This window comes from Eriocheir sinensis, chromosome 24 (assembly GCF_024679095.1).
Source record: "Eriocheir sinensis breed Jianghai 21 chromosome 24, ASM2467909v1, whole genome shotgun sequence".
NCBI classification, from domain to species: domain Eukaryota; kingdom Metazoa; phylum Arthropoda; class Malacostraca; order Decapoda; family Varunidae; genus Eriocheir; species Eriocheir sinensis.
Window position 1 is genome coordinate 19220782 of NC_066532.1, and position 26845 is coordinate 19247626.

Genomic DNA, 26845 nt, shown 5'->3' on the forward strand with positions numbered 1-26845 from the left:
CAGTTCATTCCCTTCCCCTCTCAAAACATACTGCAAATATTTTAGTCGTCCTTCCATAATCCTTGCTTTCATGCTTGATACTCCAACTCCTCTTAAATTAAAGTTACATAAGTCAGGAGGAGGTTTGCAGTATGACCCCAAGAAGACTATGAAGACCTGCACAACTAAGGAGTGGATCGCTGCAGAAGAAATACCAGTTTAGCCTGTGAGAAACAACAGACAGATTCCTGGTCAAGTTGTCAGGCAGGAAATTATTAGAAACTTCTTTTTCTGAGTATAGGTAGGCATATATGTAGACCTTGCAGTTAGTAATAAACTACTTTCAAATGTAAGTGTGCAGAACTCAGTGACGTCACACAGCCCTTCACACCCCGGTAACACAGCTTTATCGTATCTCTAGTAACGGAATAATATCTTCTAACGCTGTCTTACCTCAAATAACAATCCTCGCGGCCCTAGGAATTTCGTAGAGGCAAGAAATATAGCGTGTGTCAGCCTCCAAGCGAATCATCCCCGCACTTTAAGACGTCACACAGCCCCGTAACACAGCTTAACCGTATCTCCAGTAACGGAATAATATCTTCTAACGCTGTCTTACCTCAAATAACACTGCTCGCGGCCCTAGGAATTTCGTAGAGGCAAGAAATATAGCGTGTGTCAGCCTCCAAGCGAATCATCCCCGCACTTTAACTCACACAGCCCTTCACAATCCCGTAACACAGCTTAACCGTATCTCCAGTAACGGAATAATATCTTCTAACGCTGTCTTACCTCAAATAACAATGCTCGCGGCCCTAGGAATTTCGTAGAGGCAAGAAATATAGCGCGTGTCAGCCTCCAAGCGAATCATCCCCGCACTTTAACTCTTTAAGACGTCACACAGACCTTCACAACCCCGTAACACAGCTTTATCGTATTTCTAGTAACGGAATAATATCTTCTAACACTATCTTACCTCAAATAACACTGCTCGCGGCCCTAGGAAGCTCAGAAAAGCGAAAAGAATAGCGTGTCTGCGGAGCCATGCCGTGAAGGTGGACGATGGCCATGCTGGTGCTGACTGACCAATCAGAGAGCTCGAAAGAAAAACTGCAGGACTCTCAGCCAATCAGCGCACAGCAAGACGCACGGCAGCCAATAAGGTACTACTATATACTACTATCACCACTATTACTATTGCCTCTACTGCTACTATTACTACTACTTCTGCTACTACTGTTATTTATACAAGTAATAATAATAATAATAATAATAATAATAATAATAATAATAATAATAATAATAATAATAATAATAATAATAATAATAATAATGAAAATTAAATAATAATAATAATATCAATATTAATAATGATAACAATTCTAATAATTTACAATGTGCATGTGAGAACTCTACCACCACTAGAGAGTTTCAGCATTAAAACATGAGAAAGTACACGGTGAATACACTGGTACATATTTCATGCTATTTAGCAAACGTTGAGTTTTAACAAGAAAACTGCTGTGGGAGAGAACATTTTGAACTAAATCCCACAGTCAATGGCCTAACTTACAAAGAAAATATCTGCAAATACTCTCTTCACATTTATAAACATTATGCTTTTCAACTGTAATTGGCCCATGAAACATTTTTTCCATTGGTTATTATAACCCCAAGCAGTATGAAGCTTTACCAGTACAAGGCTTCACATGCATGCCTTCAGTGATGTCATACAGTTTATCACAATGCAAACTTTGCAGGTTTCATAGGCTATTAATCATTTGTACACATAAGGTTCAACAAGATATCTATACAGTAGACAAATCTGCTAGCATCTGATGCTCCCTCCAGCTGCCTCCATACTCACCCTTTGCCTTTAGGAGCTTCCCAGCGAACAGTGAAGGAGTGGGCGGTAAGGTAAGGTAAGGTAATGTTGCGAGGAGAGAGGGGAATGGTTCGGTACTGAGCTGTGGTGGGCACAGAAATTTGATCCTGCCTCATAAATGTATGTACAGAGTATCTTTTATTCTGGAAGATAACATTTGAAAAATAAACACATCTATAGTTGCACTCACCCGCTAATGGGAGTAGACACCAGCTGGATGGGGCAGCTGCCATAGCACCAACATAGTAGTTTCATTTCTGTACCATACAATGAACCGTCCCGGCACACTGGGTTCTGTTCCAGATGAAAGAAAGGAGTGGATTTTACACATCATTTTTCTCGCTTAGAGGGACCATTAAGAAACATGGTCCCCGCTGCTACCGAGTTAAATACTGTAGTTCAAATTCAGTCAACTTCAAATACAATTCAAATACAGCTAACCTCAAGTACAGCTCAGTTCACAGGGCAGTTAATTGTCCGTCAGAAAGTCAATTATATTCTTCTCGTGGTTAGGGTAGAAATATCAATGAAAACAATCCATATTCACAATCATAATAGGTAGACAGGACTTTATTGAACTGCAGTTGTTTCATAGACTGTAACATGACAGTCACTTATATGCTTTTCACATTTAGTATGCAAATATTAATAGAAAAATTGCATATCAACAAGAATGAAAGGTAGAAATGACTGTCAACTGAACTGTAACAACCTCAAAGATGGTATAGTTCACTCAGGTCAGATTTCCTTCTCACAAATATAGTACATATATATTAAAAAATCATATGTACTTTAGCCTATCTACTACAATGGTAAAAAATAAAACCTATGATATATAAAAAACAAACTTGACAATATCACAAAAATTTCATCTAAATATAGGCTAACCTTGCTGGAAGATTATACATGAAGAATAAACACCTATAATTCATAAAAACACACTTAACAATGTCACCAACTTTCACTCTCAATATATAACCTTGCCGGAAGATTAGGAGAAATAAAAGCCTATAATTCATAAAAACACACTTGACAATGTCACCAACTTTCCATCTATATATATAACCTTGCCGGAAGATTAATAGATGAAGAATAAAAACCTAGAATTCATAAATTCAGACAACTATATCACCAGTTTTCCATCTGAATAGTATATAACCTTGCTGGAAGATTAGTATATTAACTCAGTGATAGCTTATACACATAAAGAAAACACATTTAGTAAACAGGCCTGTAATTTTGGCGATTTTTGGGGGGGTGCTGGAGGGCATCACAGGTACATGAGGTGGGGGAGGGTGGCAAGCAAAGCGAGCATGCGTTTTTTTTTTTCGTTTTTTTCTTTTTTTAATAAGCACTTTTAGTAGCCCCCCTTGCCCCCCCAAAATTATGTCCTTGGTAAAGGCACAAGGCACAAGACAAGGACTCCACGGGCCTTAATACACTTTGTACTCTTTGGCTGGATGGTAAAGTATCCACCTCAGATCTCAGGGGCCCTGGTTCAGATCCCAGACAGATTTATTCTCCCAGGCAGATTAATTTCTCATTTGCTTTGAGTAAGAGAAATACCCACCGCTACAATTCTACAATCTCTGTTAGGTAGCGGAGACTTCTAGCTGTGTCACTACCAGTCATAGAATAGGAGACTTTGGCCGCCTTCATCTCAGGGCAAACAAAACAGCAAGAGCAACAACAAGCCTGCTAGATGCTGCTCCAACAATAGAAAAAGGAGCGGGAGGGCAAAAGAGCCGTGTGAAATTCAAATTAATAGTGATACAAAAGTGTTTTTTTTGTGCTCTATGAATCCCCAGGATCTCAAAGAAGTACCAAGAACACAAAATAACACCATCACATCAGAATCAGTTTGAATTTCATGTGACTCTTCTGGTTAGCAACATAGTGCCTGTGATGAAGGTGGCCGCACTCTACCCTATGACAATGGCTACTACAAATCTCAAGGCACAGAATCACAATACCCATAGTCTAATATCACAGTCACCCATCTTATAACGTAATTTAGGAACACTTTCTCTCATTAAAAACTACTGATGATGAAGTCAGAGGAACACAACACAAGAATTATCACTGAAGAAGGTTTAGTGAGAGTTGTGGGAGTCCGGGAAGACAGAGCCAGGCCAGGATGGAGTACACATGACAGAGGAGTGGAAGACATTAGGAAAGGACTTCATCATACAGTTGACTAGTAGTGGATGATGATGATGATGATGATTTACAGATTTACATGGATATTCAGACCACACGGACCTCATGAAGGGGAGGTGACGCCTGTTCTTATGAGGTGACATTAATTTTTTACCATATCCACATAATTTCTGGTGTAAGTACCTTAGTACCGAAAATATCATAGATCCCTAAGCTTCAATAAGATACACCCAACAGTTTAGGAGAAAAAAATATACGTAGTAGGTATGCACTGTAAATGTCAAAAAATGGCATCGGTATTATTTGAAATTTCTCACTTGTTTCTGAACTAATTGTTTTGAAAACCAGTCTGCATAGTATACATACATATAGCATTGTTTTCCTCCCCAAAGAAAACAAAAAAAGATGAAGAAAAAAAACAATGAAAAAGAAAAGGATAAAAAGGGAGAAAAAAGAAAAAAGAAGAAAAATAAAGAGAAATTAAGAAAAAAGAAGGAAGACACAAGAAGAAATAGGAAAAAGGAAAAAGAAAAAGGAAGAAAATTAAAAGAAAAAGAAGAAAAAAATAAGAAAAAAATAAAGAAGAGAAAAAAAATCAATTTTAAGTGTTTTCTAAGCTACTGAATAATCCCAAAAAAATACCAGGGATCTCTTTTTCCTTATGATACTTTTTAAATGCGACAAAAAATAAAAAATCTAACAGAACTATCAGTTTCAAAGATATCACAATCGCACAATCTCAATATTCAGTCATTTTTTCATCCTCTCACTCAGATATTAGTTTTTATATACAAGCAAGAATTATAAAAGGTGTTTTTTTTCAGTCACCACCAAGTGGCCTAAGACTACCTACATGCTGCCCTGAAGACAACCTATCAACCCAGACTCTAGATTACCTCTCCAGAGAGAGGCTCAAAGATGAGCTCCGGGGGGCAGTATGAGCCTAAAACAAGATGGCGCCACTATAAACACTCGCCTGCGCCACAATGGGCTGGGCCAACCATCAGGCCCCCACCAGTGGAAAAGGCCTAACAGCACAATAGGCCACAATGTAAAAAAATAAATAAATAAATAAAAAATAAAAAAATGAGACAAGCAAGGAAGGAAGGGAAGAAAGCAGAAAGAAGGGAAGGAGAAAAGGAAGAAAGGAAGAAGAGGAGAAAAAAATTAAGGAAGGAAGGAAGAAAGGAAAGAAAGAACAAAGGAAGGAAAACAAATAAATAAGGAGAGAAGAAAGGAAGAAAGAAGGAAGGAAGGAAGGAAGAGAAACAGGAAGACATGTACAGAAAACAAATATAAGAAAAGGAAGCAAAACAAGAAAAGAAGACAGACAAATCAAGACAACTCTACACTCAAAACAATCTTAACAGTAACAAAACACACACACACACACACACACACACACACACACACACACACACACACACACACACACACACACACACTTTCCGTATCCTCTACCTGACCCTTCCTTCTGCCCCTCCCTCCTCACACCCTTCAATTTCCATTCTCTCTATCTCACCCTCTGTTTCCTCCACTCCTTTTCCTTGCTGTCTCCCTTCTCACACCCTCTATCACAACTTATACAATCTCAACCCTCAGGCATCTTCTCAGCCTCTCCCTATCCCTCCCTCCATTTCCTTGCTGTCTCCCTTCTCACACCCTCTATCACAACTTATACAATCTCAACCCTCAGGCATCTTCTCAGCCTCTCCGCCAGCCAGATGAACATACCCCCGCCCGCATAATCACAGTACTTCTTGAGCTGGTCGGCGCAATGATCCGAGCAGAAGTATAGAAGCATCAGATTGTCCACACACGCAAGGTATTCCTTTGGCGTCACCGCGATTGGAACCACAACAACAACAGCATGAGTGAAAATGGACTTCTGGCACTCGGGATAGTCACACCATGCTATCGGACCCTCTTCCAAGGCATCTAAGAGGACTCGGGGCACCGTATTCGTGTCCCGATCCGGTAAGAAGTGTTTCCAGTTGCAATTCGGCGTTCCGTCTGCGCCGTATAGAAAGGAGAGGCAGAGTTCCTTGAGGGGAGGCACCGTGTAGTTTATGGGGATGTGGACGGATGCGGTTTTGATCTGTTTCGGGAGGACGAGGGCGGAGGGGTGTGTCTGCCCGCTGAGGTTGATGTGCACTGTGTTCTCCTCCACTGCCACCTCCGGGATGTAGCTGCGGGAGACGAGAGTGGAGCCTGATTTTTGAAACGTTGAATTAGTCTTAATGTAATGGAGGGAGGACGAGGAGAGAAGTAAAGGAAGGAAGGGAGGATGGAAGGGTGGAAGGATGGATGAATGGAAGGATTGAAGAGGAAGGAAGAAGAAAGAAAAGAAGGAAAAAAGATAAAAGAAAAAGAAGAAATACAAAATTAGCAGAAGAAGAAAAGAAGACCAAGAAGAAAAAGAAGAAAAAGCAGAAAAAATAAGAAGCAAAAGAAAATAAAAAGCAGAAAAAAATAAAAAGCAGAAAAAAATAAAAAGCAGAAAAAATAAATAAATAAATAAAAAGCAGAAAATTAAAACAAGAAAATATAAAAAACAAGAAATTAAAAAGCAAAAAATAAAAAGAAGAAAATAAGAGGAAGAAGAAGATGAAGTGTGGCTAAATAATCCTTTTTAACCTGTTTTCAAGGCATCAATACCTGGTTTTATTACTTTTTTTTTTTACATCAATTTCTCCGGCAGAGTTTGTAAAATACATCGACTTAACTCAGTGAACATCCAACACTTCTAACTAAGTAAATGTTTGAGGATAATGACAGCCACTCACACACAGCACTGACAGCCTTTCACACACAGCACTGACAGCCACTCACACACAGCACTAACAGTCACTCACACACAGCACTGACAGCCACTCACACACAGCACTGACAGCCACACACACACAGCACTAACAGTCACACACACACAGCACTGACAGCCACACACACACAGCACTAACAGTCACACACACACAGCACTGACAGCCACTCACACACAGCACTGACAGTCACTCACACAAACAGCACTGACAGCCACTCACACACAGCACTGACAGTCACTCACACAAACAGCACTGACAGCCACTCACACACAGCACTAACAGCCACACACACACAGCACTGACAGCCACACACACACAGCACTGACAGCCACACACACACAGCACTGACAGCCACTCACACACAGCACTAACAGCCACTCACACACAGCACTGACAGCCACTCACACACAGCACTGACAGCCACTCACACACAGCACTGACAGCCACTCACACACAGCACTAACAGCCACTCACACACAGCACTGACAGCCACTCACACACAGCACTGACAGCCACTCACACAGCACTGACAGCCACTCACACACAGCACTAACAGCCACACACACACAGCACTGACAGCCACACACACACAGCACTGACAGCCACACACACACAGCACTGACAGCCACTCACACACAGCACTGACAGCCACTAACACACACACAGCACTGATAACCACACACACACAGCACTGACAGCCACTCACACACAGCACTGACAGCCACTCACACACACACAGCACTGACAGCCACACACACACACAGCACTGACAGCCACTCACACACACACAGCACTGATAACCACACACACACAGCACTGACAGCCACTCACACACAGCACTGACAGCCACTCACACACACACAGCACTGATAACCACACACACACAGCACTGACAGCCACTCACACACAGCACTGACAGCCACTCACACACAGCACTGACAGCCACTCACACACAGCACTGACAGCCACACACACACAGCACTGACAGCCACTCACACACAGCACTGACAGCCACTCACACACAGCACTGACATCCACTCACATATAGCACTGACAGCCACTCACACACACAGCACTGACAGCCACTCACACACAGCACTAACAGCCACACACACACAGCACTGACAGCCACACACACACAGCACTGACAGCCACACACACACAGCACTGACAGCCACTCACACACAGCACTGACAGCCACACACACACAGCACTGACAGCCACTCACACACAGCACTGACAGCCACTCACACACAGCACTGACAGCCACACACACACAGCACTGACAGCCACTCACACACACAGCACTGACAGCCACTCACACACAGCACTGACAGCCACTCACACACAGCACTGACAGCCACTCACACACACCAATACTAACAGTGACTTACTAGCAGGTGGGCAGAACAATGGTGTCCCAGGAGTAGCCCGCCCTCAGTTGACAAACCATCGCGAACGGCAGGTATTTGATGGGGTTGTCATCAAAGAATACCCTGGGAATAAAAAAAGGAGACCTGAAGTATTGTATCCTGTAAAATAATGACATGGTAAACCCAAAAGTGATGGTCTCCAAATATACTGACTTGCGATGGAAATTTATCTAGTCACAGTTTTTCTTCATTTATGGCAGTGGTTCACAAACTTTCCTGGCTGCATCCCTATATACAGCCTTGACCTGAACTGGCAACTCTAAATGCATGAACATGTACTAGTCCAATTATTTTTATATGTTAAACTTTGAGATACTTATGAGTTTATCCTCCACCTTCTCACTGTCTGCTCAGCGGATGAATATTATACATGAATGCTACTCGTATGACATGCCGTGTTTTATGTGTATGGCTGCTTTATTACAACACTACATTTGTTAGCATGTGTTTGGGAGAATCATCATCACAGTCCAACACAAATGAACACATCCAGCACCACAGCATAACACAACAGAACAGAGTGAGCACGACACCATAACATTTGACACCAGCAAAATCAGCATGACATATCACACACCACAACCACACACCACACAGCAAAGACACACCACAGGACCAGCACCACAGCAAAACACACACCACACACGTCAACACCACAGCAAAACACACACCACACACGTCAACACCACAGCAAGACACCACACACCAAACAGTCAACACTAGACCAAAACACACATCACATCCTCACACATCACACAGCCAACACCACACAACACACACACACACACACACACACACCATACCACACAGCTCACTTGGGTTCAGATATGAAGGGGCGGGCAGGGAGGTGGGTTATTTGATTACAGCAGAAGGAAATTCGGGCCAGGACGGGTAGATCGGTGAGAGAGATCGGCAACTCCCTCAGCCGATTGTGGTCTAAATACAGCCCCATCAGTCCTCGCAGACCCTTCATTCCGGACGGCAGACTGGTCAACTGGTTCCCGCTGAGTGTTAGTATGGAGAGGCTCTTCAGGCTGCATAGTTCTGTTGGGAAAAATGGAAAATAAGAAGGGTAAGAAATGCATGCAAGTCAAAATGAACGAAGAAGAATTTGTATTTGGTCAGCTTAGTATTGAAAGGCTCTTGACGTTGCGAAGTTCTGTTGAGAAATGAATGAAAAATTAATGAATGAGAATGAAAAGCATAGGAATTTGTAAAAGGTCAAAATGTTACAAAGTTCTGTTGAGGAGGAAAAATGTAATGAATGAGAAATGAGTTAAAATGAATGAGAATAAAAAGGGAAATGAAAATGAATGAGAAATGTATGTTTAGAGGTGAATGACAATGAATTAGAAAAAGAAATGAATGAGAAATGAGTGTTAAATGAGAATGAGAAATGGAAATGAATGAGAAATGTATGTTAAAATGAATGACAATGAATGAGAAATGGAAATGAATGAGAAATGTGTGTTAAAATGAATGACAATGAATGAGAAATGGAAATGAATGAGAAATGAATGTTAAAATGAATGACAATGAATGAGAAATGGAAATGAATGAGAAATGAATGTTAAAATAAATGACAATGAATGAGAAATGGAAATGAATGAGAAATGAGTGTTAAAATGAATGAGAATTAATGAGAAATGGAAATGAATGAGAAATGAATGTTAAAATGAATGAGAATGAATGAGAAATGGAAATGAATGAGAAATGAGTGTTAAACAAAAAAAAAACAATAAATAAAAAACAAAAACAATCTACAAGTACAAGATACCCCATTCCTCCCTTGCCACCAGTGACGCCTCACCCTGGGGGAAGGCGGCGAGCTTGTTGTTCACTACCCCAAGGGACCGCAGGGAGGGCAGCGACCCCAGGGAGGGCGGCAGGGCACGGAGGTTGTTGTTCCCCACGTCCAGGATCGTCAGTGCCTTCAGATCGCCTGTAGGAGGGAAGCAAATAGGTTACGAAGCTTTGACAAATATTGGTCTCTCTTGCAGCACCTTCTTCTGTTTGCTCTCCATTGCAGCTGCTTGTTAACCCCTTGACTGTGGACTTCCTACAAGAAGACCTCACCAAGCTACAGGAATGGAACAAAAAGTGGCTGCTACAATTCAATGAGGAAAAATGTAGAGTCATGCACCTTGGGAGGGGATATCCAGCACACCAATACCACATGGAAAACACTCAACTATTCACCACAGAGGCAGAGAAAGACCTGGGACTATATGTTACCAGGCTACCAGTGAAGGCCAAATCTGTGCTAATCGCAGCGGACGGGTTAAGGGAACTTTTTCATAATTTTGCTGTGACACTATTATGCTCTTATGATAAATTAAATGCATATAACTCCAAAAACATACTATCAGAAATTAGGTTGTATTAATTCTCCAAGCTATGACTAGAAGTAGAATGAACACCCAACTCGGAAATATATTGGAAAAATTATTTTGTATTATCTTCCTTTGCTTCTGCTCCGAGTGGTCTAAGACTACCGACATGCTGTCCAGAAGACCACCCATCAACCCGGACTCTAGAAGAAACCGTCCAGTGAATCAAGAATGAGTTCTGGGGGGCAGCATGAGCCAAAACATAACTGGCACCACTATAAAAAATTGCCTGCGCCACGACGGGCTTGGGTCAACCATCTGGACCATGAAGGAAGCCTACTGGCGAAATAGGCAGGGATGTAAAAAAAAAAAAATAAATAAATAAAAAATACATGAAAAAATTAGGCTGACTGTCTCCCTATGCTCCAGTTGAAAATGGAAAAACAAACATACTTCAACACAAAAAAATACATGAAAAAATTAGACTGTATTATCCTCATATGCTCCAGTTGAAAATAAAAAAAATATATACATACTACATCAACACAAAAAAATACATGAAAAAAATTAGGTTGTACGATCTTCCTATGCTCTAGTTGAAAAAAAAGCACATACCAACACAAAAAACTACATGAAAAACGGAACTCTTTGCTCTTCCGTTGTCAAATTACGAAGAAATCCTGAATGAATGACACTTCAGCAGGGTCCCCTTCACATTGACCTAGTGTTAATGTTAGAACTTCTGTGTGTAATGTTTAGACAATACAGATGTTGAGTTGGCTTGATGGTCACTAAACACAATAACACAAATGCACCTACAACATTCTTCCTCTGGTACAATAACTATAGATGCTACTACTACTATTACTGCTACTATTTCTACTACTACTACTACTACTACTACTCACCCACAGAGTCAGGGAGGACCTCTATGTAGTTGTCTTTGAGGTAGCAACACGTGAGCTGAGTCAGGCAGCCAAAGTCATGGGGCTGGAAGGGAGAGAAAGTTCATTAAACCATCAAGGTCAAGCTTCAGGAGGAAGAGATGACAGGTGGGGTCAGATGTGTTGCTAGGTAAGGTTAGGCAAAGCAAGAAAGTTCCCATTAAATTGGTTCAGTAGGAGGAAAAGACAGTAGGTGGGGTTAAGTGTGGTGGTGGTGGTAGTAGTAGTGGTAATAGTAGTAGTAGTAGTGGTAGTAGAAGTAGTAGTAGTAGTGGTTGTAGTAGTAGTAGTAATAGAAGTAGTAGTAGTAGTAGTAGTAGTAGTAGTAGTAGTAGTAGTAGCATAAGTAGTAGTAGTAGGTTAAGTTCAGCAAAGCAGTAAGTTCAAATCAAGGTGGTTCAGGTATAAGAGAGAGAACAGGTGTGGTCAGGAGTGGCTAGGTAAGGTTAGGCAAAGTGAGTTCCTTCACATCAAGGAGTGCAAGATTTAAAAGGAAGAGATAACAGGGAGAGTTAGGTGTGGTTAGGTAAGGTTAGGTGTGGGAGACTCATATCCCATTCAACCCTAAAAGCAAAAATAGGGACCTTAAACGAAAAATAAAGAAGAACCCCCCTCCCCCCCCCACCCCCACCCCCACAACACACTGCAGGAGTGGGCCTCACCAGTCTGGTCAGCTCGTTGCCCTGGAGGTGGATTTTCTCTATGTGTGAACCCTCCTGGGTCAGCTCCGGGGGAAGGGAACGGAGCTGGCGGAAGTTACAGAAGAGGCGAGTGGTCTGCTTCCTCATGTGTCCCAGAAAATAATCCTGTGCCTGGAAAGTGTGTATGATGTCTTAGTCTGCCTGTCGGAAACATCGACAAACAATAACTACACCAGAACAACTAACGAACCTATACCATGCCACTGTGCACTCCTGTGGCCTTTCCTTCTCACCCAACTGTACCTCCACCACTAACCCACTTCCTCTTCTTACTATACCCTCGATAAAATTAAAAAAACGAACTAATGCAATAACTATGAGCTGAATGACCTAGCTTCACAATCCTCTGGCTTCTTCCTCTGCCATCCTTTCACAGAACAGAGGTTTTATTTTTACCTATTTATCTATCTATTGTTATTATTACTATTCATTGTACTCCTCACACGCACCAAACATCCTCACCTCCAGGTCAGGGTGGGCGGAGTTTGTGGCAATTGACACCTTCACCTCCATGGTTATCTGCAGGAACAAAAATTACACATTACACAATTCAGTAAAGTGACAATTCATTAATTCACAGAGGTAAGAACTCTTGACATATATGCCTCAGGTACGGTACTTATTTGAGAGAAGATAGACGATAAAAGTACGCACGTATGGTATGTGAAACTGAAAGGATTGATTGAGCAGCCCCCAAAAATCAGTATGAATATATAGTGGGCATCTCAAGCTTAAGACATGTGTTCCTGCAAGGGGTGTGGTTGGGTTCTAGCCTGTCTCAAGCCTCCTGACAGCTGTTTATACTGTGTCAATGTGCTGTCTTTAATTATACAGGCCAATGAGATGTTGTGTGACTGAGAGTGGCTGAGCGGGCGTCTCAAGCTCAAGACGTGTTCATGCGAATGCTAGCTGCTATGTACCGTCGGCTGCTATGTACCGGCTCCTATGTACCACTGCTTTGGCTTATATGTACCATTGTTGGGCTGCTATGTACCGGCTCCTATGTACCACTGCTTTGGCTTATATGTACCAAACAAGGCTGCTATGTACCAGATACCAAGTAGGAAGATAAAATATTTATTGTAAGAAAAAAATTAAAAATACATGATATAAAAGTAATGAAACTACAGTAAAAGATAACACAAAAGCATAAACATATTAAAACTGCATACAATAATACTATTTGCTGTGAAATTGCTGTACCACATAAGCGGTGGAAGCACTTGTTGCATCCGTCACAGATAAGGGCTTCCTGTCTAGGGCGAACACACAATCCACATCCTGAGCAAAGGAAAAGTGCTGATGCCATGGTAGTGCTGATGCCATGGTAGTGCTGATGCCATGGTAGTATAAAAAGGATAACTGGAGTTAGGAAGCAAATACTGAACAAGTTCACTGGAGTTTCGAAGCAAATAGTGAGCAGATCCACTGGAGTTCCTAAGTTGCCCTTTTCGAAGCAAATAATGAGCAGAGCTCTATTTGCTCTATTCTCTATTTGCGTGGCGAACAAATAAACATTATTATTAATTATAATAATAATGTTACATAGCTATAATCATGGTACATAGCAGCCAGGTACATAGCAGCCAGGGGTGGTACATAGCAGCCAGGGATGGTACATAGTAGCCGGTGGTACATAGCAGCCAACGGTACATAGAGGCCTGTTACGGTTCATGCAAGGGGTGTGGTTAGGTCCCAGCCTGTTTTAAGCCTCCTGACAGCTGTTTATACTGTGCCAATGTGCTGTCTTTAATTATACAGGCCAATGAGATGTTGTGTGACTGAGAGTGGCTGAGTGGGCGTCTCAAGCTCAAGACGTGTTCCTGCAAGGGGTGTGGTTAGGTCCCAGCCTGTTTTAAGCCACCTGACAGCTGTTTATAGACTGCTCACATGCTGCCTTAAGTGGTGCGGGTTAACGTGGAGCAGTGTCAGGGTGGGCGGTGGGTGCCAGTCAGCAGGGCAGGGTCAGGCAGGGTGTGGCAGCGGCGGGGGTGCCTGTGTTTACAAGGAGTTCTTCTTCTTCTTCTTTAGACCTGTTGTTCCGCTTTTGAACGCTTCTTGAACTTCTCACAACACACAAAAAATAGTAGCAGAATCACTACTTTTTGGTGAACAAAGAATCAAAGATATATACAAGAAAGAAAAGAATATATTAACGCTTTTTGAACTTCTCACAACACAGAAAAAATAATAGCAGAATCACTACTTTTTGGTGAACAAAGAATGAAAGATGTACAAGAAAGAAAAGAATATATTAAAACTATCGGAAAAACAAGACAGAAAAACACAGGAAGTGCAGCACAACTATATTAAAAGTTGTATAATCACACACTGTCCTGCCTGGGGGTTGGGATGGCATGTTCCTCCCTTCTCCCTTGTTGTTTACCTGCAACAATAAATCTTCAATCAATCAATCAATCAAGAAAGCCTAGTGGGAGCCGATGCCAAGGCTTATCCCACGCCTACTACTGAACTGAGCTGAACGCTTGTTAGGTCTCTCTCCTTCTTCTTTCTTCCTCTTTTCTATGTGGATTAGTTGACTCTTATTTTTCATTTGAGTTGTCGGTGTGTCAAGTACCGCCCGCGCTGCCCCGTTAATGGCTTCACGCGCTTCCCACAGGTGGCTCGGCAGGCGCACCTTCATAGGAAGCCTCCCCATCCTCTACACAGGTGAGGGAGGGTTGGGGGAAGAGGAGGAGGTGGTGGTGAGAAAGTCGTAGATAAGTGAGGAAAGTAATTTTCGTGAGAGTAGGCCTACTCTCTCTCTCTCTCTCTCTCTCTCTCTCTCTCTCTCTCTCTCTCTCTCTCTCTCTCTCTCCTTTCCTTCCATTCCCATTCCTTCCCTTCCCTTCCCTTCCCTTGCTTTACTGAATCTATCCTCCCCTTCCCTTCCTAACCTTTCCCAACCAACCCCAACCTTTCTTATCCTTATACCCACCCTCCTCCTCCTCCTCCTCTTCCTTATCTAATATATACGTCACCAGCAGCAGGACGGCGTGTAGGAATCCTAATATATGAAACGGATCTTCAGGATGGAACCAATACCAGGCAGCCATGCAGGCCGAGGCGATAGACAGAATACCACGTGCAGGAAGATGCTCCAGGCACACCATCCTGCGACGACCATACCTGTAATTGCAGTTAAATAAAATATATATACGCAACACTGGTGGCGCGGAACATCTGTGTATTGATTAGCTGCCTCATATATCGACAGATGTCTTATAATCTGTATTCCTTAAGCCTTCTGTTTTATCTCGAGCATGAATGATGGAAGTACTGTACGTAGTTCTTTGAAAATAAGAAGAAAAACTAATATTGTTTGAATTTCACATGGGATTTTAGACATTATCTTATTAAAGTCTCAGACGAATGAAAACAATTTACATCTCTTTCAACCCTTTGTTCCTCCTGACCATTCCTGTACAATCTGCTGCCCGCCTATAGGTGTCGCATGAGCAAAGTAATCATTCAGTACTCGGTAGACTCGGTTCCCCCATCCATGGTAGAAGTGGTAGTAGCAGCAGCAGCAAGGATGAGAGACATATTAAGGATAAATCGCCAAGCATTTGTTTTCGCACAATGCACCGCGCTCGTGACGTCACATGTAAACAGAGACGTCACTGGAGACCCGCACGTGTGGCTGCAGGATGAAGTGCTTAAGAAAGTGATGTAATACTGAAAAGAAAAGTGTGTATAAGTGAAAAAGAAGAAAAGAGGAACGAAAGGAGGAGGACCTAAGAAGCGATACAAAGCGTCACAGGTCAAAAGAAGAAGAAGAAGGCGCCACTGGATTGAAATTTCTTGCTGTAAACAATGACAAGGTGTGCTGTTTACGGCTGTAATAACAATAACAGGTGTAAGAAGCTAGGAAAGCTTAATTTTTTATCGTTTTCCGAAGACAAAGTCCTTAGTTAGGCAGTGGATTCATGCGTGTATAGTCGTAAAGATAAGTTAAATCCAGATAATGCCTGAGTTTGTTAATTAATTCAAGTCATTTCAAGGCGACAGACTACTCACAGCACTACATTATCAAGAGGAAGCTGATCAACAAGTCTCCACAGGCAACAAGATCACTAAAGGCCGATGTTTCCCTCCATCAGCGAAGTGCCTCAAGAAACTGGGTATAGGATGAAAAGGAATAAGGATGAGGAGACTATTGAATATGGGATGAAAAGGAATGAGTATGAGTGTGAAGGAACTATATGAGGCCAGAACAGAAAGAGAAGATGAGTGTCAGGCAAGACCATCAGTAAAGTGCCTCAAGAAACTGGGTATGGGGAGAACAGGAATAAGAAGGAGTTTGTAAGCAGAACTGAAGTAGAGGGAAGGTCAGGGGGAGAACTAGAAGGAGGGTGTGTGAGATCAGGACAGAAGGAGAGGGTGGGTGTGAGGGCAAGACAATCAGTGAAGTGCCTCAAGAAACTGGACCAGAAATTACCAAGTGAAGAGAAATGCCATCGTACGTGGGGCACCATAACCGACCTAATCCCCCCACGCCACACTTCTGGGGCGGCCCGTGGCACTGTGCCGTGGTGCCGCTCCGCCCGTGGGGGTCTGGCGGAGGTGGTGTAGGGTCACGTCGGGACTGCCTCAAGTATGCCGTCCATGCTCCCTCCACCTGGTCAAGGTTGTGGGTGTTGGATGGGCAGAAAGACCACTGTGCCGCAGACGTGACCCTGTGCCGCTGATGCCAGACTCCTGCCGTCCTTAAAGGTGAGTTTATGTGTGTTTTGCTGTTTCTTGTGCATTTTGGGTCATATTAAACATTTTGTGGCCCAAGCACTCAAACACTGCATATTACCTTTTTTTTTTGCCTTCTAGAAAACAGCCACCTTATGAATAGCATTTGTAAACTTTCTGTGGCATTTTAAAGTATAAGTTTCTACCCTAATATGAAGAGCATTTTTTAATCTTTCTGTGGCATTTTAAAGTACAAGTTTCTGCCCTGATATGAATATGAATTTGTAATCTTTCTTTGGCATCTTATAGTACAAGTTCCCACCCTGAAATTAAGGCTTTCACATGAGTTGTTGTGTGTGGCTTTCCAGGGGTATTTTTTTTCCCTGGCAGGAGTTTGACAAGGCTTCTGTACCATGAACTCTTAGAAAACACTGATGAGGATGCACTGTACCTCATTTTTTGGCCTATAGAAGTACCTGGTGTGAGAATCAGGCCCTTTTGTTTTCATTTTTTTCCCTTGAGCTGCTTCCTTAACTGTAAAAAAGAAAAGAAAGAGAAACAATCACCTGATGAAACTTTGTCTTCCTCTGTAGCTGACCTGCTGGCTGGTGGAGGCCTCGGCGCTGGCTGGCCAGTGTGGAGGCGCCTGCTTGGTCTGCTCTTCAGTGTGGGTGAGTGTCTGGGGGTCAGGACAGTTTCTTAACCGGGTAGTAGCAGCAGGGATCATGTTTCTTAATGGTCCCTCCAAGCGAGAAAAATGAGAAAAAATAACCCCTCACACAAACCATTTCATAATATATATCAAAGCATTTGTGATCAGATTATGTATCATCTATTTTTGGGGGTAAATATCATGGCACAAATTTGGCCCTTCGCTGCTACACGGTGAAGCCACAAATTTGGCCTGTCGCTGCTACTGGGTTAATGTTGTGTGAAGGGCCAGAGAGTCTAAGGTTCATATTATTAAGGCTGAGATAGATATATAGATAGTATTAATATGTTTTTGTGTAATGAGGAGTCAACCTTTTAGGAAGAGATGAAATAGGGATGGAGAGCTATGTTTGTAACTGATTGTGTTTGTGAGTTCTTAGTGGTCACAAGCAGCATCTTAGTAGTGTTATTAAAGGCTAAGATAGACATATAGATAGTATTCTTATGTATTGGGGTAATAGTCAGCTCTTCAGAGATTGCTAGGAATAGAGAGGACAAGTTAGAATGGGCAAATGACAGTTCCATAGACAACGACATTTATGCAATCCTGCCTCCCTCTTTGCCAGGTAAGTACCATGCACAGCTCAGCGCGGGACAAGAGGAACGACTCAAGAGGAACAACACAAGGAAAGTGAAGTTCTGTTGTTTGGTTAGGGCCCGGCTAGGATGCTAACCTCACCCTTGCTTTTCAGGTACACAATAATACTGGTTGAGTCTTTACAGGCACCCCTTGACATCTGGGACAGTGTGGGACAAGCCTTCCCTGGGACAGTGTGGGACAAGTCATTCCTGGGACAGTGTGGAACAAGTCTTTCCTGGGACAGTGTGGGACAAGCCTTTCCTGGGACAGTGTGGAACAAGAGGAATGCATCACCAAGAAGCAAACTCCTGGGACAGTGTGGAACAAGTCTTTCCTGGGACAGTGTGGGACAAGTCATTCCTGGGACAGTGTGGAACAAGTCTTACCTGGGACAGTGTGGGACAAGTCATTCCTGGGACAGTGTGGGACAAGTCTTTCCTGGGACAGTGTGGGACAAGCCTTTCCTGGGACAGTGTGGGACAATTCATTCCTGGGACAGTGTGGAACAAGTCTTTCCTGGGACAGTGTGGGACAAGTCATTCCTGGGACAGTGTGGAACAAGTCATTCCTGGGACACTGGGACAAGTCTTTCCTGGGGCAATGTGGAACAAGTCTTTCCTGGGGCAGTGTGGGACAAGTCATTCCTAGGACAGTGTGGGACAAGCTTTCCCTGGGACAGTGTGGGACAAGTCATTCCTGGGACAGTGTGGGACAAGTCTTTCCTGGGACAGTGTGGAACAAGTCTTTCCTGGGACAGTGTGGGACAAGGGGAAGCAGACTGAAAAAGAAGAAAAAAAATAATTAGATGAAGAAGAGAAAAGAAAAAGAAGGTAAAGAAAAAGAAGTAGAAGAAGGAAAAGAAGAAGAAGAAGAAGAAGAAGAAAGAAAAAGAAGAAGAAAAAAAGAAAAGAAAAAGAAAAGAAGCAGAAAAAAGAAGAAAATGAAGAGGAGGCAGAGGAGGAGGAGGAGGAGGAGGAAGATAAAAAAAACTCCATATCCTTTATTATAACCAGTCAGATTAAGAAAAAGTGAAGTCCAACCATATACAAAACAAAGGTAAGGCAAACAAAACCATCTTCTTCATAAGCTATTGCAATCCCAACAATGGCTCCATGATAATCACACACTATCATATACCCAGAATCAACAGGTATATTTTGGTCCCTTTCAGATTCTCATGGAAGGGCTGGGAGAAGCTACTTACCAAGACTTAGAGGAGAAAGAAGGGACTGAATGGATTGGGTAAGTGTTATTGAAATTTTACCAATGGCCTCATTATAATCATACTATCATGTACCCAGAATCAACAGGTATATTTTGGTCCCTTTCAGATTCTCATGGAAGGGCTGGGAGAAGCTACTTACCAAGACTTAGAGGAGAAAGAAGGGTCTGAACGGATTGGGTAAGTGTTATTGAAATTTTACCTATGTCCTAATTAAAATCACACTATCATGTACCCAGAATCAACAGGTATATTTTGGTCCCTTTCAGATTCTCATGCAAGGGCTGGGAGAAGCTACATACCAAGGCCTGAAGAAGAGGAGGTGGCTGACTGCATTGGGGGAGTGTTAAACTCCTTATAGTTTTCTTTTGCTCTCACTTGACTTACCTCTAATGATGGTTTAAGAGTCAGTGCTTATAAAGGGTGCCTCAGAAAGGGTGCCTCAGCAAGGGTGCCTCAGAAAAGGTACCTCAGAAAATGTGCCTCAGAAAGTGTGCCTCATAAAAGGTACCTCAGAAAGTGTGCCTCAGAAAGGGTGCCTCAGAAAGTGTGCTTCAGAAAGGGTGCCTCAGAAAGGGTGCCTCACAAATGGTGCCTCAGAAAGGGTGCCTCAGAAAGGGTGCCTCAGAAAGGGTGCCTCAGAAAGTGTGCCTCAGAAAGGGTGTCTCAGAAAGGGTGCCTCACAAACAGTGCCTCAGAAAGGGTGCTTCAGAAATGGTGCCTCAGAAAAAAGAGTGTCTGAGAAGAAGAAGAAAAAGGAAAATAAAGAAAGTATAAAAAGTTAAATAAGACGCATGGATAAGATTGTTAGGGTGACGTGGCATGGTGAAATTGGTGTTTTAAATTCTACCAAAGATTAACAGATTTACATAGACTCACATATACATTCAGACCACACATTTCCTATGGTCCAGACTAGTGAAATTATATCGGATCGAAAGCCACCAGGACCGCAATTCTACTTGAGTGAATATTAAGTTGAAGAAAGTGTCGGTCGAGCTTGTTTTTAAATGTCAATCGTGTTGCACTGGACCACCACTAGCTGAAGGAAGGAGGGAGTTTATTCCATTCTCACTCTACAACGTTGGTGAAGAAAAATTTGGTGTAGGTAGTCTGAATTTATTTGTTTACACTTAAGTTTTGTGACATTATTTTTCGTTCGGAGCGTGTCGTCGAGAATAAACAATTGGGTTTGTCCACATTCGCAAAACCATTGAGTATTTTGAAACGTTCGATCAGTTTTCCTCGGAGGCGACATTTCTCAGGAGATTTTAGATTAGGCTTCTAAAATAATGCAAAATAAGTAAATAAATAAAATAAAATAAAAAAACGAGTAAGGCAGAAAAAGTGATGAAATTAGGCCTAGCAAGATGACAAGAAGTGGAGGAGATGATTTCAATACTTTAAAGGAGGGAGACTTTAAAAAATACTCGTCTTTGTTTAGTTTTTATTATTTGTTAGAGAGCGAGCCCAGCTGTTTGGTGAGTACTGGATGGGGGAGGAGGGTGGCCTTGGTAAAGAATCGCTTGGCGCGGCGTTCCAGCGCGGAGGGTTACATGTTCTTGATCTTGATGTCACCGACGACTTGAGTTTTTCCATAAGTTTGGCCTTTGTAACGGCACCCACCGCCATTGGTCTTGGGTTGGGAGGGAGTTTTCAGAGGCACGACGGGCGGTAAAGATGTCGGTAAAGTCTCTCTACGGGCTAACTCCCCCGCTTTACCGCCTCAGCCACTCGTTTCTTCCTTCCTTTGGTCTACAACGCGAGTTTGCTCCGGGAATCGCCATCGCCGGGGTCACTGGTCAACGCCTCCGCTCTCCGCAGGTAGTCGTATAACGAAGGCAACTCCTGGAGGTACGCGGGGCTGAGGGGCGTCTGCTGGGGGGCCCGGCGGGAGTGTGGGCGGCGGAGGGCGGGGATGTGCTGGTGCGGCCACTCGTAGACGCTGTTCTGGTGCATTTCGCGGCCTGGGGAGGGAGACTGGCGTGAGAAAACAAGAAAATAGACGCAAAGAAAATGAAGTGAAACGCACGAAAAGTATAAAAAGTAATAAAACAAAAGAAGAGGTAGGCGGTGGCCGAGTGGTCTGCGTGCGATCGTGGTGAGTCTATGGACCTGACTTCGAGTTCCACCGAAACACGCTGATTTTTCAACCCTCGCCGAGTGTCATGAAGGTTACCCACATGCTGCCCAGGTCATCAGTCAGCCCTAACTTGAGCGACTTGGGTCAATAGGAGCACCGAGGGGGAGGGGGGGGGGGGGCATGAGCCAACCAAGAGTTACATCACGGCAGCCACTATAAATAAAGTTCACCCGAGAGGCCCCTCAAGATAGCTGACCGGCGCTTTAGGCAGCATCTTAAAATGAATAAATAGATAAATAAATAAATAAAAATATATTAAAAGTAACCCAACACTCGTACACACTGTTCTGTTGCATCTCGCGGCCTATGGGGAGCGAGGCGGCCCTGTAACAAGATCGAAGAAGCCTAACATTGTCCACATTCTCGGCGCGGGACATACCATTTGCACCATTACCAGAGAGAGAGAGAGAGAGAGAGAGAGAGAGGGGTATAACAGATGAAAAGAACATAGAGGGAGGAAATAATAGGTAAAGATTAAAAGGGGAAAGAAAGAACAGGGAAGGAGAGAAGGAAGGAGATGTAAAAGAAGGGAGGGAAGGATGATGAGGAAAGAGTAGAGAGAGAGAGAAAGAGAGGGTATAACAAATGAAAAGAACATGGAGGAAATAGAGGTAAGGAGAAAATGGGAAGAAAGAAAGGGAAGAGAAAGAAAAACAGGAAAGGAGGGAAGGATGATGAGGGAAGAAGAAAGAGCAGAGAGAGAGAGAGAGAGAGAGAGAGAGAGAGAGACGCGACAGGTTAATTCAGCCCCGCGTCTCTTGCTCATTACACAGGTTAGATAATTACATCCGCGTACCTGTGGGTCCTTTACACCTGGGCCGAGAATCAGGTGACCCGTATAGTGAGGTGTGACGCTCGCTGTGAAAGTATTGACCTGAGAGTATTAGATAGCACAGAAAATAATCCTTGGAAGCAGCTCGGGCCATATTCTTAAACATCCTCGCGCCCTATATAGCACATATTTGACAAGGCTTTCGTGTGAGTTGTGGGCATTTTCAGGGGTAGTTTTATGACCTTGGTGGTAGTTTGACCCTTCTTCTGTACCATGAACTTTAAAAAAATACTCTTATGATGACCCGACTGATCTTTTTGGCTTTTGATAATATTTGGTGTGAGGGTTGCAAGCGGCTGATAATACCAGTCTTAAACTCGTTCGCCGTAACCAATCGGGCAGCGCGTCCTGTTTGAGAAGTGGTCTAGTCCGCTCCCTTTGTTGAGGGGGCCCTCAGTGAGACACTTATTCATGCTCCAAAACCGAGGCCTAACACCCGGTGGACATGAGCTCGGCTTTGAGGAGGCCGCCCACACGTATCCATTCCGCCTGGGGATCGAACCCGGGATGCCAGGTGAAGTGGATACGGATGGGCAGTGTCCTTAAACCCGTGCCCCTGGCCGAGTGGTCAGCGTGCGGGCGTGGTGAGCCCGTGGACCTGGGTTCGAGTCCCACCAAAACACGGTGATTTCTCAAGCCATCGCCGAGTGTCGAAAGATTACCCACATGCTGCCCGGATCTTCAATCAGCCCTAACTTCAGCGACTTCGTTGAAGAAGAGCACTGGGGGGCACCATGGGCCAGGCAAGATCACACACCACGGCAGCCACTGTAAAGAAATTTCGCCTGCTCCACTGGGGCCGTCCAAGAGGCCCCTCAAGAGAGCCCACCGGCGCTACAGGCAGCATCTAAAAAAAAAAAGGCAATAAATGGGTGCCGGGTGCCAGTCAGGGTTTGAGTCTGTCCTCCAAACGTGAATAACCGAAGAGTGAAAACCCACGAGCCCGACCCACTCAAGGAAGGCAGTACAAGTAGACCAACACACACACACACACACACACACACACACACACACACACACACACGTTACCTGGGCCGGCCAAGACAGGCGCCCACTCCCCGTCGCCGCCCTCCCGCAAAAGCTCGGGTCGGGTGTCCACTGTGTCCGTGATGTCCTTGAGGATCACGTCCATGTCGCCGCGGTCGTCGCCTCGCAGCATGACCCGCTTGCCCACGCGAGGGGACGGGATGAGGTCCTGGCGCTTGTGTCGGGCACACTCGCCTGGGAAGAGGAGAAGGGGAGGGGAGATGAGTGTGTGTACAGGTGGCTCTAGGTCTGTACAGGCATGACATGTTGTCACAAGGACTCGATGCTCACACTATACTGTACTTCATTTTGACAGATTTTGTATTCTTGTAAATGAAACCACCGCATATCGCTGCAGTCACTTGAAATAAAATTCGCCTGCACCACTAACGGGCTGGGGTCATGCACCAGCGGGGTTGGAAAAAAAATCATGATTTAAAAAAATATATATATATATATATACATTTGATTTAAATCGGTTTTTTTTTTATTCAAATCGATTTTTTTTTTGCATTAATCCTTGTTTTTTTTTTCCACTGATTATTTGTTTCAGTCTTATGAGGCCATTTTCTTGTATTAAACTTGGCCAATGTTAAATGAAACCATAGTTTAATATACATTACCCAAAATGAGTTTTTCACAAATATCATAAGTAGAACTAATAGTTTAATTTTTTATGATTTTGAATATTTTTCTTGTAATAGATGCTTTTCCTTTATGACTGCTTCACATGTTCTTCATTCTTCCTTATATCTATATATATATATATATATATATATATATATTTATATTTATATATATATTTATTTATATATATATTTATTTATTTATATATATATATATATATATATATATATATATATATATATATATATATATATATATATATATATATATATATATATATATATAATTTAAATCATTAAATATTTTACTCTTGATATAACACTTAAAATCATTTTAAATACAGTATATTTAATTTTGATTTAAGTCATGATTTTTTTTACTCTGATTTAAATCGATTTAAATCACTTGATTTAAATGAAAACAACCCTGTGCACCATATCTGGTGGCCCCTCAAGAGAGCCTAACTAGCCTATGGTTATTTATTTATGTATTTTACGTTTCGGCCTTTGGCGCCGGTAGGCTTTCCTGGTGGGCCTGAGGGTCGGCCCCAGCCCATTGTGGCGCAGGCAAGTGCTTACAGTGGCGTCATCTTGCTTGGCTCATGCTGTCCCCCGGAGCTCATCTTTGAGCCTCTCTTTAGAGAGAGAATCTAGAGTCCGGGTTGATGGGTGGTCTTCAGGACAGCATGTGGGTAGTCTTGGGACACTCGGCGGTGACTGAAACATCCCAGCTGTGGCGGCGGGCAGGACTCGAACCCACCCGCGTCCTTCTGGACGCGGCGCTGACACGCTAACCACTCATCCACCGCAAATAAGTTAAAAAAAAAACGTCAAAGCCTCAAGAAAGGGCAAAGGTTTTGAGAAAATTGGTAATGAAAAAACCCAGTCAGTCTGTGAACAATGTTCAGTCACCGCCGAGTGGCCTAGACTACCCACGTGCTGTCCTGGTGACCTATCATGAAGGTAGGATGCCATGCCGCCTGTCAATCGGGACTCTCAGACGAAATTCTGTAAAAAGGATCAAGTGAAGCCCCGCGGGGCAGCACGAGCCAATCAAGAATGGCGCCACTATAAAACACTCGCCTGCCTCGCAAACGGGGTGGGTCGACCAACAGGCCCCACCAAGAAAGCCAATTGGAGCTAAAGGCCGAAGTAAACACACACACACACACACACACACACACACACACTCACTCACTCACTCACTCACTCACTCATACTCACACTCACTGCCTACGAGGATGAGGACCAGGAGGAGGCCAGTTCTTGAGGCAGCGTTGCACATTCCGCTGAGGTCTGAGCGAGCCACGAAGAACCTTGCACCCGAACCCGTAGCAGAGGAAGCAGGAGTAGGTAGGAGAGCCTCAGCCACGCCCCGGGGATGGTGTTGACAGTACGAGGTCTGCGGCGGGAGTGAGTGCGGCCCTTCAGCGGTGCCCGGCTTATATATGTAGGGCGAGAGGGTGGGAGCGAGTCGAGGGTGGGAGGTTTGGTTAGTCAGAGTTCGAGGCGCAGGACCCAACCCACGCTTTCTTTCTCTCTCTCTCTCTCTCTCTGGTTTTATTTGTTTTTTTTTCCTTTTTTTTCCTCTTTTCCTTCACTTTCCTCCTGTCTCTTCTTCCTCCTCCCGTCTTCCCTCTCCTCCTCTCTGTTCCTCCTCCTCCTCTTCTCTATCTTAATTCTCTCTCTCCCACGTTTCTGTATATTAATGCTTTTTCTTTCTCTCTCTGAAATTATCTATATCTATCTATCTACCTATCTGTCTATCTATCTATCTATCTATCTCTCTATCTATGTATCTGTCTATCTATCCATCAATAACAATCTATCAATCTCTCTCTCTCTCTCTCTCTCTCTCTCTCTCTCTCTCTCTCTCTCTCTCTCTCTCTCAGGTCAATCACCTCTGCCGTGGCCATGAAAGACAGAAGACTTACGCAGCATACGCCTCGTTGTGAAGTTAAACTCTCGGGCGGATACACGAACACAAGAAAGTTTAGAGAGAGAGAGGAAGAGAGAGAGAGGGGGGAGGGAGAGACAGCACTTCAGTGGACTAACACGTGACAGGTTACATACGGTCGTGGCAGGCGCTGGGTATTGTTCGGACAGACTTCTAAGCAGGAAAACTCAACTCCTGATCAAGGGCTTGGGTGATAGACGGACACTTGCACAGGTCGGAATGCTCAGACGCTCTCTCTCATCAGCTATTTCTAAATGCTGAAAAGGAAATTAATCGGGTTCTTATGAGTGTTTCTTGAGGTTGACGATGCAGAAGAAGGGTCAGTCTACCACCAGGCTCGGAAACCTACCCCTGGAAGTGCCCATAACTCCTACGAAAGCCTTGCCAAATACGAGTTTCTTAGGTTCATGGTACAGAAGAAGAAGGGTCAGACTACCACCATGCAGGGTCATAAACTATCACATGAAATGCCCACAACTCCTACGAAAGCCTTGTCAAATATGTGTTTCTTAGGTTCATGGTACAGGAGAAGGGTCAGTCTACCACCAGGGTCAGAAACTATCCCAGGAAATGCCCATAACTCCTACGAAAGCCTTGTCAAATATGTGTTTCATGGGTTCATGGTACTGAAGAAGGGTCAGACTACCACCATGGCCACAAAACTACCCCTGGAAATGCCTACTACTCCTACGAAAGCCTTGTCAAATACATGTGCTTGGCCACCGAAGTTGAGGTTTAAGCATAACATCGAGAAAAAGAGAATCTTAACACACATCATTGACCTTCAGACTCCAAAACAGGACTTACTGAA

At 43.5% G+C, this 26845-nt stretch overlaps 2 protein-coding genes and 2 long non-coding RNA genes across 5 annotated transcripts; 2 read left to right on the forward strand and 2 right to left on the reverse strand.

Moving 5' to 3' along the window:
* Nucleotides 1-3182: 3182 nt before the first annotated feature.
* Nucleotides 3183-14277, reverse strand: LOC127003025 (leucine-rich repeat-containing protein 28-like). The gene is made up of 8 exons (XM_050869384.1): nt 14145-14277; nt 12717-12773; nt 12216-12365; nt 11518-11599; nt 10090-10221; nt 9095-9323; nt 8241-8342; nt 3183-6213 (listed from the first exon to the last, which is right to left on the reverse strand). The coding sequence occupies exons 2-8, from the start codon at nt 12765-12767 to the stop codon at nt 5700-5702; spliced, it is 1260 nt and encodes a 419-aa protein (XP_050725341.1). The 5' UTR covers nt 12768-12773; nt 14145-14277; the 3' UTR covers nt 3183-5699.
* A 2530-nt stretch (nt 14278-16807) lies between these two features.
* Nucleotides 16808-18645, forward strand: LOC127003162 (uncharacterized). Its single transcript, XR_007756992.1, has 3 exons — nt 16808-16970; nt 17531-17608; nt 18215-18645. It is a non-coding gene; the product is annotated as an uncharacterized LOC127003162 (long non-coding RNA).
* Nucleotides 18646-19187: 542 nt separating this feature from the next.
* On the forward strand, nt 19188-19976 carry LOC127003163 (uncharacterized). Its single transcript, XR_007756993.1, has 3 exons — nt 19188-19284; nt 19400-19470; nt 19720-19976. It is a non-coding gene; the product is annotated as an uncharacterized LOC127003163 (long non-coding RNA).
* A 273-nt stretch (nt 19977-20249) lies between these two features.
* On the reverse strand, nt 20250-25505 carry LOC127003164 (uncharacterized). 2 transcript variants are annotated; one of them, XM_050869552.1, is made up of 3 exons: nt 25308-25505; nt 23455-23646; nt 20250-21417 (listed from the first exon to the last, which is right to left on the reverse strand). In XM_050869552.1, the coding sequence occupies exons 1-3, from the start codon at nt 25360-25362 to the stop codon at nt 21206-21208; spliced, it is 459 nt and encodes a 152-aa protein (XP_050725509.1). In that variant the 5' UTR covers nt 25363-25505; the 3' UTR covers nt 20250-21205. The 2 variants fall into 2 exon arrangements, with proteins under 2 accessions (XP_050725509.1, XP_050725508.1); XM_050869551.1 differs by having other exon boundaries at nt 25302-25505.
* Nucleotides 25506-26845: the final 1340 nt, after the last annotated feature.

Bases quoted from the DNA above. Each gene is read 5' to 3' on its own strand.
- LOC127003164 (XM_050869551.1), bottom strand. From the start codon at position 25,362: ATGTGCAACGCTGCCTCAAGAACTGGCCTCCTCCTGGTCCTCATCCTC. The intron at 23,647-25,301 runs GTGAGTATGAGT...TCCTCTTCCCAG, and splicing joins CATCCTCGTAGGCAGTGAGT to GCGAGTGTGCCCGACACAAG. The intron at 21,418-23,454 runs GTAACGTGTGTG...CTCCCTCCCCAG, and splicing joins GCCTGTCTTGGCCGGCCCAG to GCCGCGAAATGCACCAGAAC.
- LOC127003025 (XM_050869384.1), bottom strand. From the start codon at position 12,767: ATGGAGGTGAAGGTGTCAATTGCCACAAACTCCGCCCACCCTGACCTG. The intron at 12,366-12,716 runs GTGAGGATGTTT...CACACTTTCCAG, and splicing joins CCGCCCACCCTGACCTGGAG to GCACAGGATTATTTTCTGGG. The intron at 11,600-12,215 runs GTGAGGCCCACT...TCTCCCTTCCAG, and splicing joins GCAACGAGCTGACCAGACTG to CCCCATGACTTTGGCTGCCT.